This window comes from Parasteatoda tepidariorum, chromosome X2 (genome assembly GCF_043381705.1).
Source record: "Parasteatoda tepidariorum isolate YZ-2023 chromosome X2, CAS_Ptep_4.0, whole genome shotgun sequence".
Taxonomy (NCBI): Eukaryota; Metazoa; Arthropoda; class Arachnida; order Araneae; family Theridiidae; genus Parasteatoda; species Parasteatoda tepidariorum.
The window spans coordinates 56,524,384-56,538,028 of NC_092215.1; the positions used below are offsets into that span (position 1 = coordinate 56,524,384).

Sequence of the window (13,645 nt, forward strand, 5' to 3'; positions counted from 1 at the left end):
ACATAACGAAACAATATCGTCTTCCACAGCGCGAGTTGGCATCGGAACGTAAGAGAAAGTCCTTGCGTGTATCGCTATATCGTTATATCGTCTTCTTCACTCGACGGCTTAAATCAGATTTCTGATGCATCGCTTGGAATGAAAGTCGCTGTATCGGTTTGCCGATATAGGCGTTAAATCGATATGTCGCGATATATCGATTTATAGCCCAGTCCTAGTCATGATTTCAACTATTTCTTAAAAAAAAAATCATGGAAAGTCACCTGTTTAGGTCACAGAAAAATCTAATTTTTAAAATGGAATTTACCTCCGAATTTCACAGTGTTTAGCAAAATCCCTACTCATAGTCATATTCTATTAAAATATAAAAAAATTTTATCCCTTTAAAAATTATGGTGTTCTTGCAAAAAATGAAAGAAAGAACATTAGTTCTAGAGGGAATTATCTTTTAAACTTCTGTGATTTCAGAATTGTTTATTTATTTATTTTTTCATTTTATCAATTTAAAATTCTAGTTTAGGCTTTTTATATTACACTTACTTTAAAGAAGAAATAAAACTGCTTTAAATAACTACATATATCTGACAGTATTTAGTTATTTGCTTTTGTATTTTTTTCAGCTCTTTTATTGCTACACTTTCTTTACTCTGTTTTTTAAGTTTAAAATCAATAAACATGAAGATGCAGAGTATAACAGTTTTGGTTATACCTATTATTTCAAATAATGTTATTATAATGTTTTTTTAAATATATTGTTGTGTTTTTGTGGAGAAAATAGTAACATCGGTATGTCATGAAAAATTCTTGGAATTATTCATGAAAAGTCATGGATTTGAAAATCTAAAATATAGCAGATACCCTGTATGAATTTAATTTGAAACATTTTCATCTATTATTTTATACCATTTAATATTTTTATCCGAAATTGTCTTGGTGAATATTGGTTTTTAGCTTTTAGAATCAAAACTGGGTAACCTGGGTTACAATAATTGGTTGTCACCTACTTGTTAATATTTGTTGCTAACCTTGCTACAGTACTTTTTCGTTGTTATCGTATTGCCTTTCAATTATTTTTGTACTTCTTATTGAGTTATCAAAGAACTATTACTGACTTTCTTTTTTATCATATTTTATTTAATTGAATCTGTAAGCAGACGTAAAGTGTTGAGTCTTTGAGATAGAACAAAATACTTATAGCATTGCTGCTAAAGGCAGCAGATCAATATGGATTACTGATAGCTATGGAGTAGGAATAATTAACTACAGAATATGGCTAGTTTCAGATGAAACTTAATTATTCTGCTATTTTCCTTGAAAATCAATATCATAGTTATGAAAAAAACATTGATATCTCTAGACTAAACTTATAATTTTTAAATGAGAAAAGAACTATTTCCTATGCTGTAAATCTTGAACTAATCTTTATTTTATCATTACTATTTGTTCATTCCCTTTCTTAGGTATCGAAGGTATCCAGATCATCATAAATACCTTGGTGAAGTTTTTTCACATAAAGGGGACATACAAGATATGGATTTATCTCCGTATGATGAATGTATCCTTTAATAATTATTTTGCAGACAAAAGCTTATTCAAAATTTGGCTGAAATTAATTACTTATTTCAACAAAAGTAACTTGACGGTGAGGGTACTGATCAAATATATATAAATATAGATATTTGATCAGATAATAAGTTTAAAATGTAGAGAAAACATAGAAAAATTACCAAACAATGAAAAAAGGGAAAAAGGAAAAAAATCCGGAAAAAAATTCTGAAAAAAAGAAAAAAAATTAATAAAAATCCAGAAAATAAAGGATATAATCTTTTCATCAACTCACATAATCAATCATATACGCAAAAAGGAGTGCTTTCTAATATTGTATAATATAGCCAAAGCTAAATATATCAATACAATAATGTGAGGAGCACTCAAAAAAATTTATAACAAATAAAATAGAACACATTAAGTAAAAATATCATGTAAAAACAGAAAATAAAATATAAAGAAAAAACATGAAACGAAATCTATAAAGTGAGTAGCGAATTCAAATGAACTTACATGAACGGGAAATTTTTCAAGAATGATTTAAAATCTTTTCGTTCCAGAATTGCCCAATTACAAAATATGAAGACAAAAGCGCAAATTGAGATAAAAGCGTAAATAGAAGGGTTTTGTTTTACAGTACTGAAGTGCGTTTGGTTTGTTAGTTACCAAGCATGGGCCCGAAAATGGATGTGCTCCAGGTAATATTATACTGGATTATTTAAAGAAGTTAACAATTAATAATTTTAGAAAATTAACTTTTATTTGAGAAAAAATAAAATAAAATAGAAAGGGGAAAAGATGCTGATGATGTCAATATAATTGCTCGTTCCCTTCCTGCCCTGAAAGAGGCATTTCTTGCCCTTGAGGTGGCTGCAAGGCAAATGGGTTTAGTCATAAATGTAGAGAAAACAAAATATATGTTTTTCTCAAGAAACAGAGTCGATCCCAGACCCCTATCTTGAAATGAATTCTTATAGATTTGAAACAGTAAGAAGTTTTACTTACTTAGGATTAATTATTACCATTGACAACAGAATTACTCATGAAATAAAAAACTGACTCTATCTGGCAAATAGGGCTGTCTATGGGCTGAGAAGATTTATTAAATCAAGGTTTCTTTCTAGAGAACAAAGTTCTTAATCTACAAAACTCTTGTCCGGCCAGTCTTGACTTACGCTTCTGAGGCTTGGACAATGACAAAACAGGAGGAAAATTGTATCGCATTATTTGAGAGAACGATTTTGTGGAGTATACTCGGTGATATAAATGAAAACAATAACTGGAGAAGGAGATTTAACTTTGAACTGTACAAGATTTATAAACAACCTGATATTATTAAATACATAAAAATAAATAGAATGAATTGGATGGCCCACGTGATTCGAATGAGTGATGACAATACAATAAAAAAGATACTGCTTTTTAGACCCGCGGGAAAAAGAAAGCGGGGAAGGCCGCACTGAGATGGGCTGACTCAGTGGAGTCTGATTTTCTCGCAATTAATAAAAAGAATTGGAGATCAAAGGTGAATCAAGAGTCGTCATGGAGAAATCTTCAGAAGAAGGCATTGGCTCACATTGGGCTGTTTGGCCAACTATGATGATGATGAGAAAAGGGAAAAGAAACATGAATTTCCTGTTTTGCACATAATTTTAGCCATAGATTTGCACATATTAAAAATTACATAAATTAACAAAGAAGTTTTTTAGTAAATTTATTTACCAAAAACTATAAAACAAAACTCCTCTATTTACGCTTCTACCTCAATTTGCGCTTTTGTTTTCATATTTTTAACTTGGCAATCTTGTTACGAAAATATTTTAAATCATTCTTGAAGAATTTCCCATTCATCTAAGTTTATTTGAATTCACTACTTGCTTTATAGATTTCCTTTTATGTTTTATTCTGTTTTTTCCTTATATTTTATTTTCGGTTTTTGCGTGATATTTTTATTTAATGCGTTCTATTTTATTTGTTATAAATTTTTTTGAGTGCTCCTCACACTATTGTATTGATACAATTTTCTTCGGCTATATTGATACAATATTAGAAAGCACTCTTTTTTGCGGATATGGTCGTGTGAGCTGATGAAAAGGATTATATCTTTTATTTTCTGACTTTTTATTAATTTTTTTTCCTTTTTTCAGAAATTTTTTTCTTCCTGATTTTTATTATTTTTCTTTTTCCCTTTTTCCTTTGTTCTGTACTTGCAGCTTATGCACAGTAAATAAAACTTATTGTTACTCTTAATTTTTTTTTTTGCCCTTGTTGTATTTATGCTATATATATATATATATTTATTAACAGTTAAAATGTTTACTAAGAATTTATATAACTGTTAAGCTTATGCTTTAATAATTTTAGTTGTAGCTGATTTTGTTATTATATATCTATGTATATACAGTGATAGCCAAAAGTGTGGACATTTTGTGAAAGTTTCATGTTTTTCAACTTTGTGTGGTTGTGGAAGATATTAATTTTCCCTTAAATGCAAACGTTTATATATCAAATTGAAGGTAATGTAATGTAGAATTTAATAACAAAACAGGATTAAAATATCTGTGTTACGAAAAAAGTTATGCTAATTTTAGTCGAACAAACAAACACATATCGTTTTGAATAAGGACGTGTTTTGTAATAAAAGCGTACTAGCCAATCACAAACACTGTTCTTAGGACCAATCAAATGTCTGTAACTAAAGATTAGGTTATTTGGATGGTAAAAGAGTTGTTGTGGAAATATTTTGCAGAATGATGCATACTTGTACAATTAAATAGAGTATTGCTGTTTTTGAATATTTAATGCCCTTTTTTTTTAATTAAACTAATTTTAAACAATGTCATCAACAAGAAGAACTAATTGGACATCTGCAAAAAAGAAGCCGAATTTTCATATTGAGAGAAAACGGCCTCTCTTGTGCTGAAATTGCAAGACAAATTGGTGGTTCAGTGACTTGTTCTGGTGTGCGAAAGTTCTGTTTACATTATGAGAAAACGAAATCAGTGGAAAATAAAGCCAAATCAGGCCGAAAAAAATTCACAAGTGCTACTGCCGATAGAAAAATTAAACTGCTATGCCTTCAAGATAGAAAAATTTCATCAGATGTGAAATTAATGCAGTAAGTTCAAGAACAATAAGAAGAAGGTTATCAGGATTTGGGCTACAAGCTAGAATTCCAAGGAAAAAAAACATATTTAAATCAAAAGCAACACGAAAAACGAGTTAAGTGGTCAAAAGAACACATTAAATTGTCAGAAAATCAATGGAAGCAAGTAATCTTGAGTGATGAGAGTAAAATATCGCTCTTTGGTAGTGATGGTAGAAAATACGTGAGACGTAGAGTAGGTGAAGCACTTCATCCTGATTGCTTTGAAGCAACTACAAAAAACCCAACAAATGTCATTATTTGGGCATGTATGTCTGCAGATGGTGTGGGCAGAAAAATATGATGAAAATGCCAAAAAAATACATCGAAACTGTCCTGAAACCAAAATTGATACCTTCCATCAGGGATTTCTTCCCCAACAACACACCATTTATTTTTCAGCAGGATTCAGCTCCATGCCACACAGCAAAAGTATGCAAAGCATGGTTTCAAAATAAAAGCATAGATATATTACCATGGCCAGGAAACAGCCCTGATCTCAATCCAATTGAAAATTTGTGGCGACGTTTGAAAATTCTTGTACGAATAAAACATCCATCAATAAAAGACAACTTATTGAAGCTATAATTGATTCTTGGCACCATGTGATTACGAAAGATGAACTCCAAACACTCGATGAAAAGACGTTGTGAAGCTGTCTTTAAAAATAAGGATTATCCTACTAAGTATTGATCGTGTAAGTATCACTTCAAAAAAATGCAAATCTAACATAGATCTTACTATTAGTTGATACCTTTTTTTGTAATACAGATATTGTAATGCTGTATTTATTATTAAATTCTACATTAAATTACCTTCAATTTTATATATAAGCGTTTGTATTTAAGTGAAAATTAATATATTCTACAGTGCCCGCCGCTAATAAAATCACCGGATAATAAAATCAGCCGCTTTATAAAATCAAATCGGCAAGAACCGAATCGTTACANTGAAAAACATGAAACTTTCAAGAAATGTCCACACTTTTGGCCACCACTGTATATATGTATATATATATATTTTATTTTTTATTTATTTATTTATTTTTTTTTTTTTGAAAATGATCCAGTAGAAAATGAGAAATCAATATTTACCCAACTTTTCAATTCACATTTCCTTTTCAATTAATGTTATTATTGTTATAAACAGGAAGTACAGAGGAGCTTATGCTAAATTCTTAGCAGAACTTGTTGAAACAATTCTAAAATTTTATGGAAGCATAAGCAAAGGTAGATATAACAAACTAACGAATTGTCTTATTCCTGTACATCAACATTGAAATTTAATTCCTTTTTCTGATAACAATCAATTATTTACCTGTTTTAAATTTTAGCAACAACTACTCAGGCATTAAAATTGCATCTATTTTGATTGAAAAGTTAATACTTTCTTAACTGTTTATAAGTTTTAATTACTGCTTCCAAAGATAGATCTGTTGGAATTTTGAGACTTGGTGCTCCAAATCATGGTTGGACTGAGTACAGTGAATTGACTTGATATGAATACTCATATTTTGACAATATGTAGTTAATTTTCAAATAAACTTTCTCATAAGGAAATACACTCCATCTTCAGTTTGAAAGAGAATTGGAATTTCATGAAACACTGTGGCAATAGTTCCTTACCCAAGATCTGTTTTTTAACGTAGAATTTCTGTGCATATATCATCCTATGCAATTTTAAATCATCTGACTTTATGCACCGAATCTTATTGAGAATGCCAGTGTTGAACTTGCTTTTATAGAATGAGCTATGAGAGCTAATGAATGTTTGAATGAGGGAAAAAACTTTATGTCAATTAATCATTGCCCTGTATTGATAACTATGACTGTATTGATGACACAAACAGTGATTATATTTTTTCAGCAATATTGTATTTGTCATCTTGTTCATCATCTATCATGTTCTGTAAAAAGAATTCATTCTATCTCTGCCTTTCTGTAACACGTTAGTTTATTAGATAGTCATATGAATAGTTGAATGAATTAATTTAATTATATATATATATATATGTTTTTAAAGAATGCAAAACAGTTATTTAGTAGTTCTTCATACCATCAAAATAATGATTAACTGAATTCAATATCTTCCTGGCATGATATTACTTATGGAAGCAAATCATGATATTTAAAATTTACCTGAAGGAAGCAACTTTCTATGGTACTTCGGAGGGGGAGTTGTTTTCGCATTGTCTATCGTAAAAACGCATAATTTTGAAGCAGCTTCTATCGACACCAAATTTACACATAAAATACTTTGGAAATATACAAGAGTATATTTGGTACCTAATTAAACTACCTCTATTACCATAATATTAGTACCTATCACCAAAATGAAGCATTCTTTGTAGTAATAATTATATGTGACTTTTTTACGATTCACCAATATGAATAAATACATTTTTTCAAATAACTTCTCCTCTTAGTGCATAATTTCTTTTTTCATAATGCATAACGACTATAATGTATAACGATTGATTTTTTTCACCTTTCAAAAATTTTCTTCTTGAAATACGTCATTTATTATGAAGTAAAATGTATAATGATAGATCTACTATTTTTTCAAAAAATTTACTTTGAGGACGATGTGATTGATTACATATATTAAAAAAAGGATATTGATTGAATTTTTCTCCTTTCAANGGAAAATTTGCAAATAGATATATATATTGACTGCAACTTCAAGACTTTGTTGTTTTAAAAATTAGAGTCATATATGAATTTTGTTATTTGAAAAAAAATTAGTTTATTTGTGTTGTATTTGAAGGGAATTTTATTTATTTTTGTATAGGATATTTCTTTGATTTACATGTTTTATTTCCACCAATTTGCCTTTTTTAAACAAATTCTTTCTGAATTCAAAATGTTTTTAAATTTATATTTATAACATGTTGATTATTAATTACTCTCAGTCTTGACTAATTTTTCTCATTTCCTTCATTTTTTTATATACATTTATCCTGATCTTCTTTTAAACCTGTTTCCTAGTATTATGAAATATAACATTGAGATCTGTGAAATTGTTATTTAAATAGTGATTATTCACATATGTTTTCATTACAAAATAAATCAGATTTGTGTTATGAGAATCAAAAAATATTTATGTTAAAAAATATTCATTTAGATTTCTTTTTATTTTGTATCTCTTATCTCTGAAGAAACTGTTTTTAATAGTTACGAAATTTACTGTAGATTTTTATTTTATTTTAAAATATTTTTCACTAATTTTATAATTATTTGATAAATTTCAAAAATTAGATAATGGAGTTAACTCCATTTTCGAATTTCTGTCTGCTCAAAATAAAACAATTTAATTCATTCGAGCACATTTGAGATTGACATTATCTCTACACTCTAAGATCAGGTGCTTTATACTGTAAATTTTAAGAATGAATCTTTATCTTATCATTAAAAAAGATCGTGATTAATATTATATGATTTCATTGACTGATAACTATGCTTTTCTTTCAAGCCCAAATTTGTATTTCCCTTTGAAACTTTGCACCATGAATTATGCTAAAATAACTCTTGTCAGTTATTTTTTTTTAGAAAAATCTTGCTTTTAAACCATAAAAAATTTAAAGGAAAAACTTATTTATCTGGTAATTTTTTACTCTGATGCATTTGAAACTTATCTAAACATTTATGAGGTCAGTAAAATTTTACAGTTTAATTATCCATAAATATTTTTGCTATGTCACCAGATTATAGGAATCATGCATATGTCATAAACTATTTACATTCAATTTCACATGGACTATCATTTAAAAGAATCTTTTTAAGATGAACGTTTATTTTCTAACTCTTAGAAATGTGCTAGTGTCCATCGAAATTATTATTATTTTTTTTTATTATTTCACTCGCACTAAAACTTTTCTTTTCCAAACTCTGTAAGTCTCTGAATAAAAATGTTTTAAAAGACTAATACTACAGCAATAACATGTTAATTAATTTCATGATTTTTTTTCTTGTGACAAAAACTAAAGCACATTTTGTTAATAACCTATCTGTGATAGCTCTCTATACAATAATTGTTTTCAAAGATGTTTATTTATTTATACTCATTATTTCAAAATTTTGATAGAAGTGTTTTTACAATTTGTTTCTACTATGAATGGACAAATAAAATAATCTATTGGGATTGCTTAAAATTATATAGCTCAATACTGTTTTTTTTTCTACATAGCTTTCACTTGTGAGCAAAAAAAATATGTTATGGTCTTTATTTCATTTTTATTATTGCTAAATGATATATGACCTGCATTATAAAAAAATATATGTTGTTAATAATAGTTACATCTCATTGCTTATAACAGTTATGAAACATGCACCAAAAAAAGTAGCAATATCTTATTTCAATAATATTATTCAATTTTAATTCAATAATATTTAATCTTAAACTATCTGAAAGGAGTAGATAAGAAATTTTTGCTAATTTTAATTTTTTTTTCGTAATTTCTTTTTGTTGATCACACTTTTTATATTTTGAGGCACATGTTCCATGACTGCTGTAATATTAATCAGAAATTGCTGTAATTTTGTTCAAATTACACTCGTTCTTAGAATACTCTTTATTTTTATCAGTGTATTTATAGTGCAACTTTGTTGTTTTTTTAACATTCTTTCTCTTTGCCAATATCTAAGTATTTACTTTAACAATATTTTGATTATATTAACACATTTTTCTCTTTTTGTATTATAGGGGTGCACAATCTTTTTGCATGAAGGGCCATTGCACAGCAGGTAGATAAACAAAGGGCCACATACATATTTAGTCATGCTAGCTGCAAATATGATAAGTTTTATGTGCACATTAGTGTTCTAAGAACTAAATTTTTTTTATCAGTAAATTTAATGACATATTTGCAGTAAGTTGAGAACTTTTAATTATTTAAAAATAAAAAAACATAGTTTTTCTTAAACTTTTTCCATTTTTCACAATAATAAATAAATTAATCAAAAAGAAAATATCTATATAAATAAATATATATGTATACACACACACATAAATGTTAGGGGGATATAAATTCTAGCCACAAAAAAACTAGTGCTTACAAAATGAAAAAAATAAAGGACAGTGCAACAAAGATATAGGCATTTTATTGGGTAATATAAATTTTAATTAATTAATTTCATTAAAGAAAATTTTCTGTATAAACAAAATTTTAAACATTCATTCTAGTACAAAATAAGATTCAATGTTTACTTAGTATTATTTTTCAGATATCATTTCTGTTTCTTGAATTATTAAGAGGTTTTAAGCATTTTAAATAGAAAACGTTTCCTTTTTAGTTTTTTCTTAAAGATGCAATGTGCAATAACATTGTATTAAAATATCAGGATTCTAAATACTACATACAAATTCATAGTGCCAACTACGGAAATGACGAAAAAATAACTTATATTTATGATGAAATATGCACAAATAAACTGTATAAAAAAATGATTATTTAAATTTTCGATTAGAAATTTATGTGTTGTATTAACATTGTAGTTAAGGTTACGGAATTGTCAAAATCGCAAAGAGAATTGCAGAATAATTGCAAAAAATGGATTAAATTTAAAAGGAAATTAGCATAAACAAAGTATGTAAATGTGTGATTTAAAATTAGCATGTCCTAATAAAAATCGGAATTTTTGAAACTGCGTGTGAAAGCATCGCAGAAACTGCTGTTAAACTTATTGAAAAAACAACTTGGATTTACACTGCAATCAGCACAAATTAAGTTCGACAAAAAGTTATCATTTAAATGTGTGATTTATAATTCATGAATCATGATATCATAGCAAATGTATCAGTAATTCATAAATCACGTGGAAATTGGTAGTTATAAGTGCCACAAACGATCCAATCTTCACTTGGATTTATGATGAAATTGGATAAATTAGAGCACGTCGAAAAGTGATTATTTTAATGGGCGATTTGAAATTTATGTGTCGCAATAACAGTGTAAAAAAATATGAGATTTTCAAAATGACATGGGAAAATTTGCAAATAGTAGCAATAACTGCCTTTTAAAAAAATCATTTAGATTTATGATGAAATTAGTACAAATAAAGAACATCAAAAGGGGATAAATTTGGTTGGCGATTTATAACTCACGAATCATAATATATGTATCGAAATCTTAAAATCCACATGGAAATTGGTAATTATAAATGCCAAAAAATGATAGAAACCTCACTTGGATTTATAATAAAATCTGCAAAAATTACTCCAATTCGAAATTCTTGTATTGTAATATCTTATTCAAAATATTGGGTCTTTTAAAATCATATGGAATTTCATAGCAATACTGTGTGAAATCTTGTAGCAATTCTATGTGGAATTTCGTAGCAATACCATTTACAATTTTGTAGCAATACAGTTTAGAATTTCGTAGCAATAACCAATGAAAACGCAATAGAGAAACAGCATAGATTTACAAAGGAATCAGTACAAAATGAGCGTATTAATAAGTAATGACTCAATTTTCTAAAAAAAAATTGCATTCAGAAGTTCCCATGGGCCGCAAGTTGTGCACCCTTACAAATTTTGAAACTGCTGATATGCATTAGTTTGAAACTGTTACATTTGTTAACATTCAGTTATATATTTTTACTGTCTAATTGTTTATAAATATAGAAATGATTTTAATTGCAAGAAATAAGTTATTTCATCATTTTCTGATTTTTAACTATGCATGCATTTAAATGTACAATCTTAAATATATATTTTTCAAAACTTGAAGGAAGTAAATAATTAGCTCTTCGCTTAGTTATAAGTTGGCTCTGTTTTTTTCAGGCATTAATCTCATATAGGTTGGAATTTTTTTCCATCTGTCTGTCCAGTTCAATTTTACCATGTATTATAATTCCTTTATTTAAGCCTCAGCCAGTTCATTAACAGGCAAAATGATAATATATTTTTCCGTTATGTACCGTTTTGCCTATCTACTATTGAAGAAGAATGCAGATCAAAATGTTAATTTTCATGTATATGAGGTTTAAAAAAAATTTTTTTTAAAGGGCATTTATCTGCATGTGTTATAATTTTGATGCCTTACTTAGCTTTAATTTTATATAGACTTTTTTTTATTTCTTAAGATAATCTGTGCCAGACTCCAATTTAATATGAAATTTTACTAATTTATATGATTGAATTGTACTTAATATGCTTAATTAGTTCTGAAACACATTGATAAAAGAAAACATTTTTGAACAATACAATTTTGTTTTTGAAACCATATAACATTATGGTTGACTTTCTCCAATTTATTTAACACTAATATCTAAATGTGTTTTATTTAATACATTGTGTGTCTGAACTTAAACTGAAGCTCCCTGGAATTGCTTTAAAATTTCCTTTCATAAAACATTAATATTTCAAATTGAAATTAAATAAATAATATTTTGATTTCAAAATGTAACTTTTCATAATTTATAATAAATTGTTGTTAAGCTTTCTCTTTTATTTTTCTTGTACTTATTATTAATTTGTAATAGAAAGCCAAACAGTTGAGTTTAGTTATATTTTGGACAGGATTTAATCTAATTCTATAGCAGATATTAGTGTTAAAATGTTATCAAAATAATGAAGATGTATTCTTATAAAGAACTAGGTTGTGTATTATACTTAAATACAGGGAGTAAATAAAAATTAGTTTTATTTGATTCTATAAACATTTAATATGTATATTACAGCAAAAGTTTTAAATTCTGACATTCTTAAAAATGGCTAGTCATTGTATTGCATCCCTGGCATTTTTAAGCAAGGAATTATTTTATGCTTTGCCTAGTCAATGTATAAAATTTCTATAGGTTTAAGTTAAGCCATTCCATGGAATATATATTCAATGTGTGAAATATTAATCATTTCATACTTTACTATTGATTTTAGGCATTTTATAGAATGCCAGATTTTATACATTGATGGTAGCATTTATGTTTATAATCTGTTTTAGTGATATCCAGAGCCAGCAAAAAGCATGGGCAAAAGGGTCACCATCCCAGGGTGCCAAAATAAGCTCAATTGCCTAAAAAAATTCCAGATGACAAAATGTGCCTAAAAACCTTCAATTATCTTTTTCTTATATATATCGATATCTTTCAGATTAAATAAAATCTTTCCTGATGTCTGATATCGTAAAATCTGGTAGATAGTTTTTTCCTTGCTAAAAAAAACACATTTCTTATCAGTGGGTAGTAAATCTGGACAAAATGACACTTTTTTAAAACATTTCGTTTAAAGGAGGATTTCGACTGATGAACCTTTAAATTATTATTTTTCTTTTTATTGCTTTGCCAATAACATGTTTTATATGTAAACAAGTATGGAATTCAAATAATTTGGTTAACGTAAAATATTGATTGTTAAGAGATAGCATTTGTAAAGATTTATTTCTCTAATTTACTGCCGTCATCGCCGCTGTATCAGAAAATTTGTACCATGTCCCACTCTTGCTCATATAACAAAAAAGCTAATGGAGGAATTTCAGCATTATATATTTAAGCCAAAACTATTAGCTATGGAATTATGATATTTTGCAGCCATGCACTCTCACACCTAAAGATATGTCTTACTTTGTTTTAATTTCTGATTAACTTTGGAACAATCAAATTGTTAAGTTGCTTTTTTACGAGCATATATCAATATACTCCAATATCTTGATTTTTGCCACTGTTTTGGTAATCTGTTTTACTGTGGTTAGACTAGTGAAATGATCTCCACAAGCAATACTGTAGGTTTTTGATTAGGGAACTGGCCTTGTATCAGAAAGGTTCTGGGTTCGAAGCCTGGGCAAGGCATGGATGTTCTTTCCTTCTCTGTACTATCTGTCCTTACTGTGGGAGCAATGTTGGCTTGGCCCATCTAATATGGTGCCCCTGAAAAAATGGCTCACAAATCTGCCCTTCAGATGCCTGTATGACGAATGGGCATTGGAAAAAAAATTATTAGGGAACTAGCTTCAAA

General features: G+C 27.9%; 1 protein-coding gene across 4 annotated transcripts in view; it reads left to right on the top strand.

Annotated features, from left to right (window-relative positions):
* LOC107453375 (uncharacterized) overlaps window positions 1–6,330 on the top strand; it is a 44,538-nt gene extending 38,208 nt beyond the window's left edge. For all 4 annotated transcript variants that reach the window (XM_043041135.2, XM_043041136.2, XM_071188362.1 and 1 more), the window contains 2 exons: window positions 1,461–1,555; window positions 6,099–6,330. In XM_043041135.2, coding sequence (XP_042897069.1) covers window positions 1,461–1,555; window positions 6,099–6,190 — 187 coding nt within the window. In that variant the 3' untranslated portion in view covers window positions 6,191–6,330. The remainder of the gene's footprint in view (window positions 1–1,460; window positions 1,556–6,098) is intronic.
* Window positions 6,331–13,645: the final 7,315 nt, after the last annotated feature.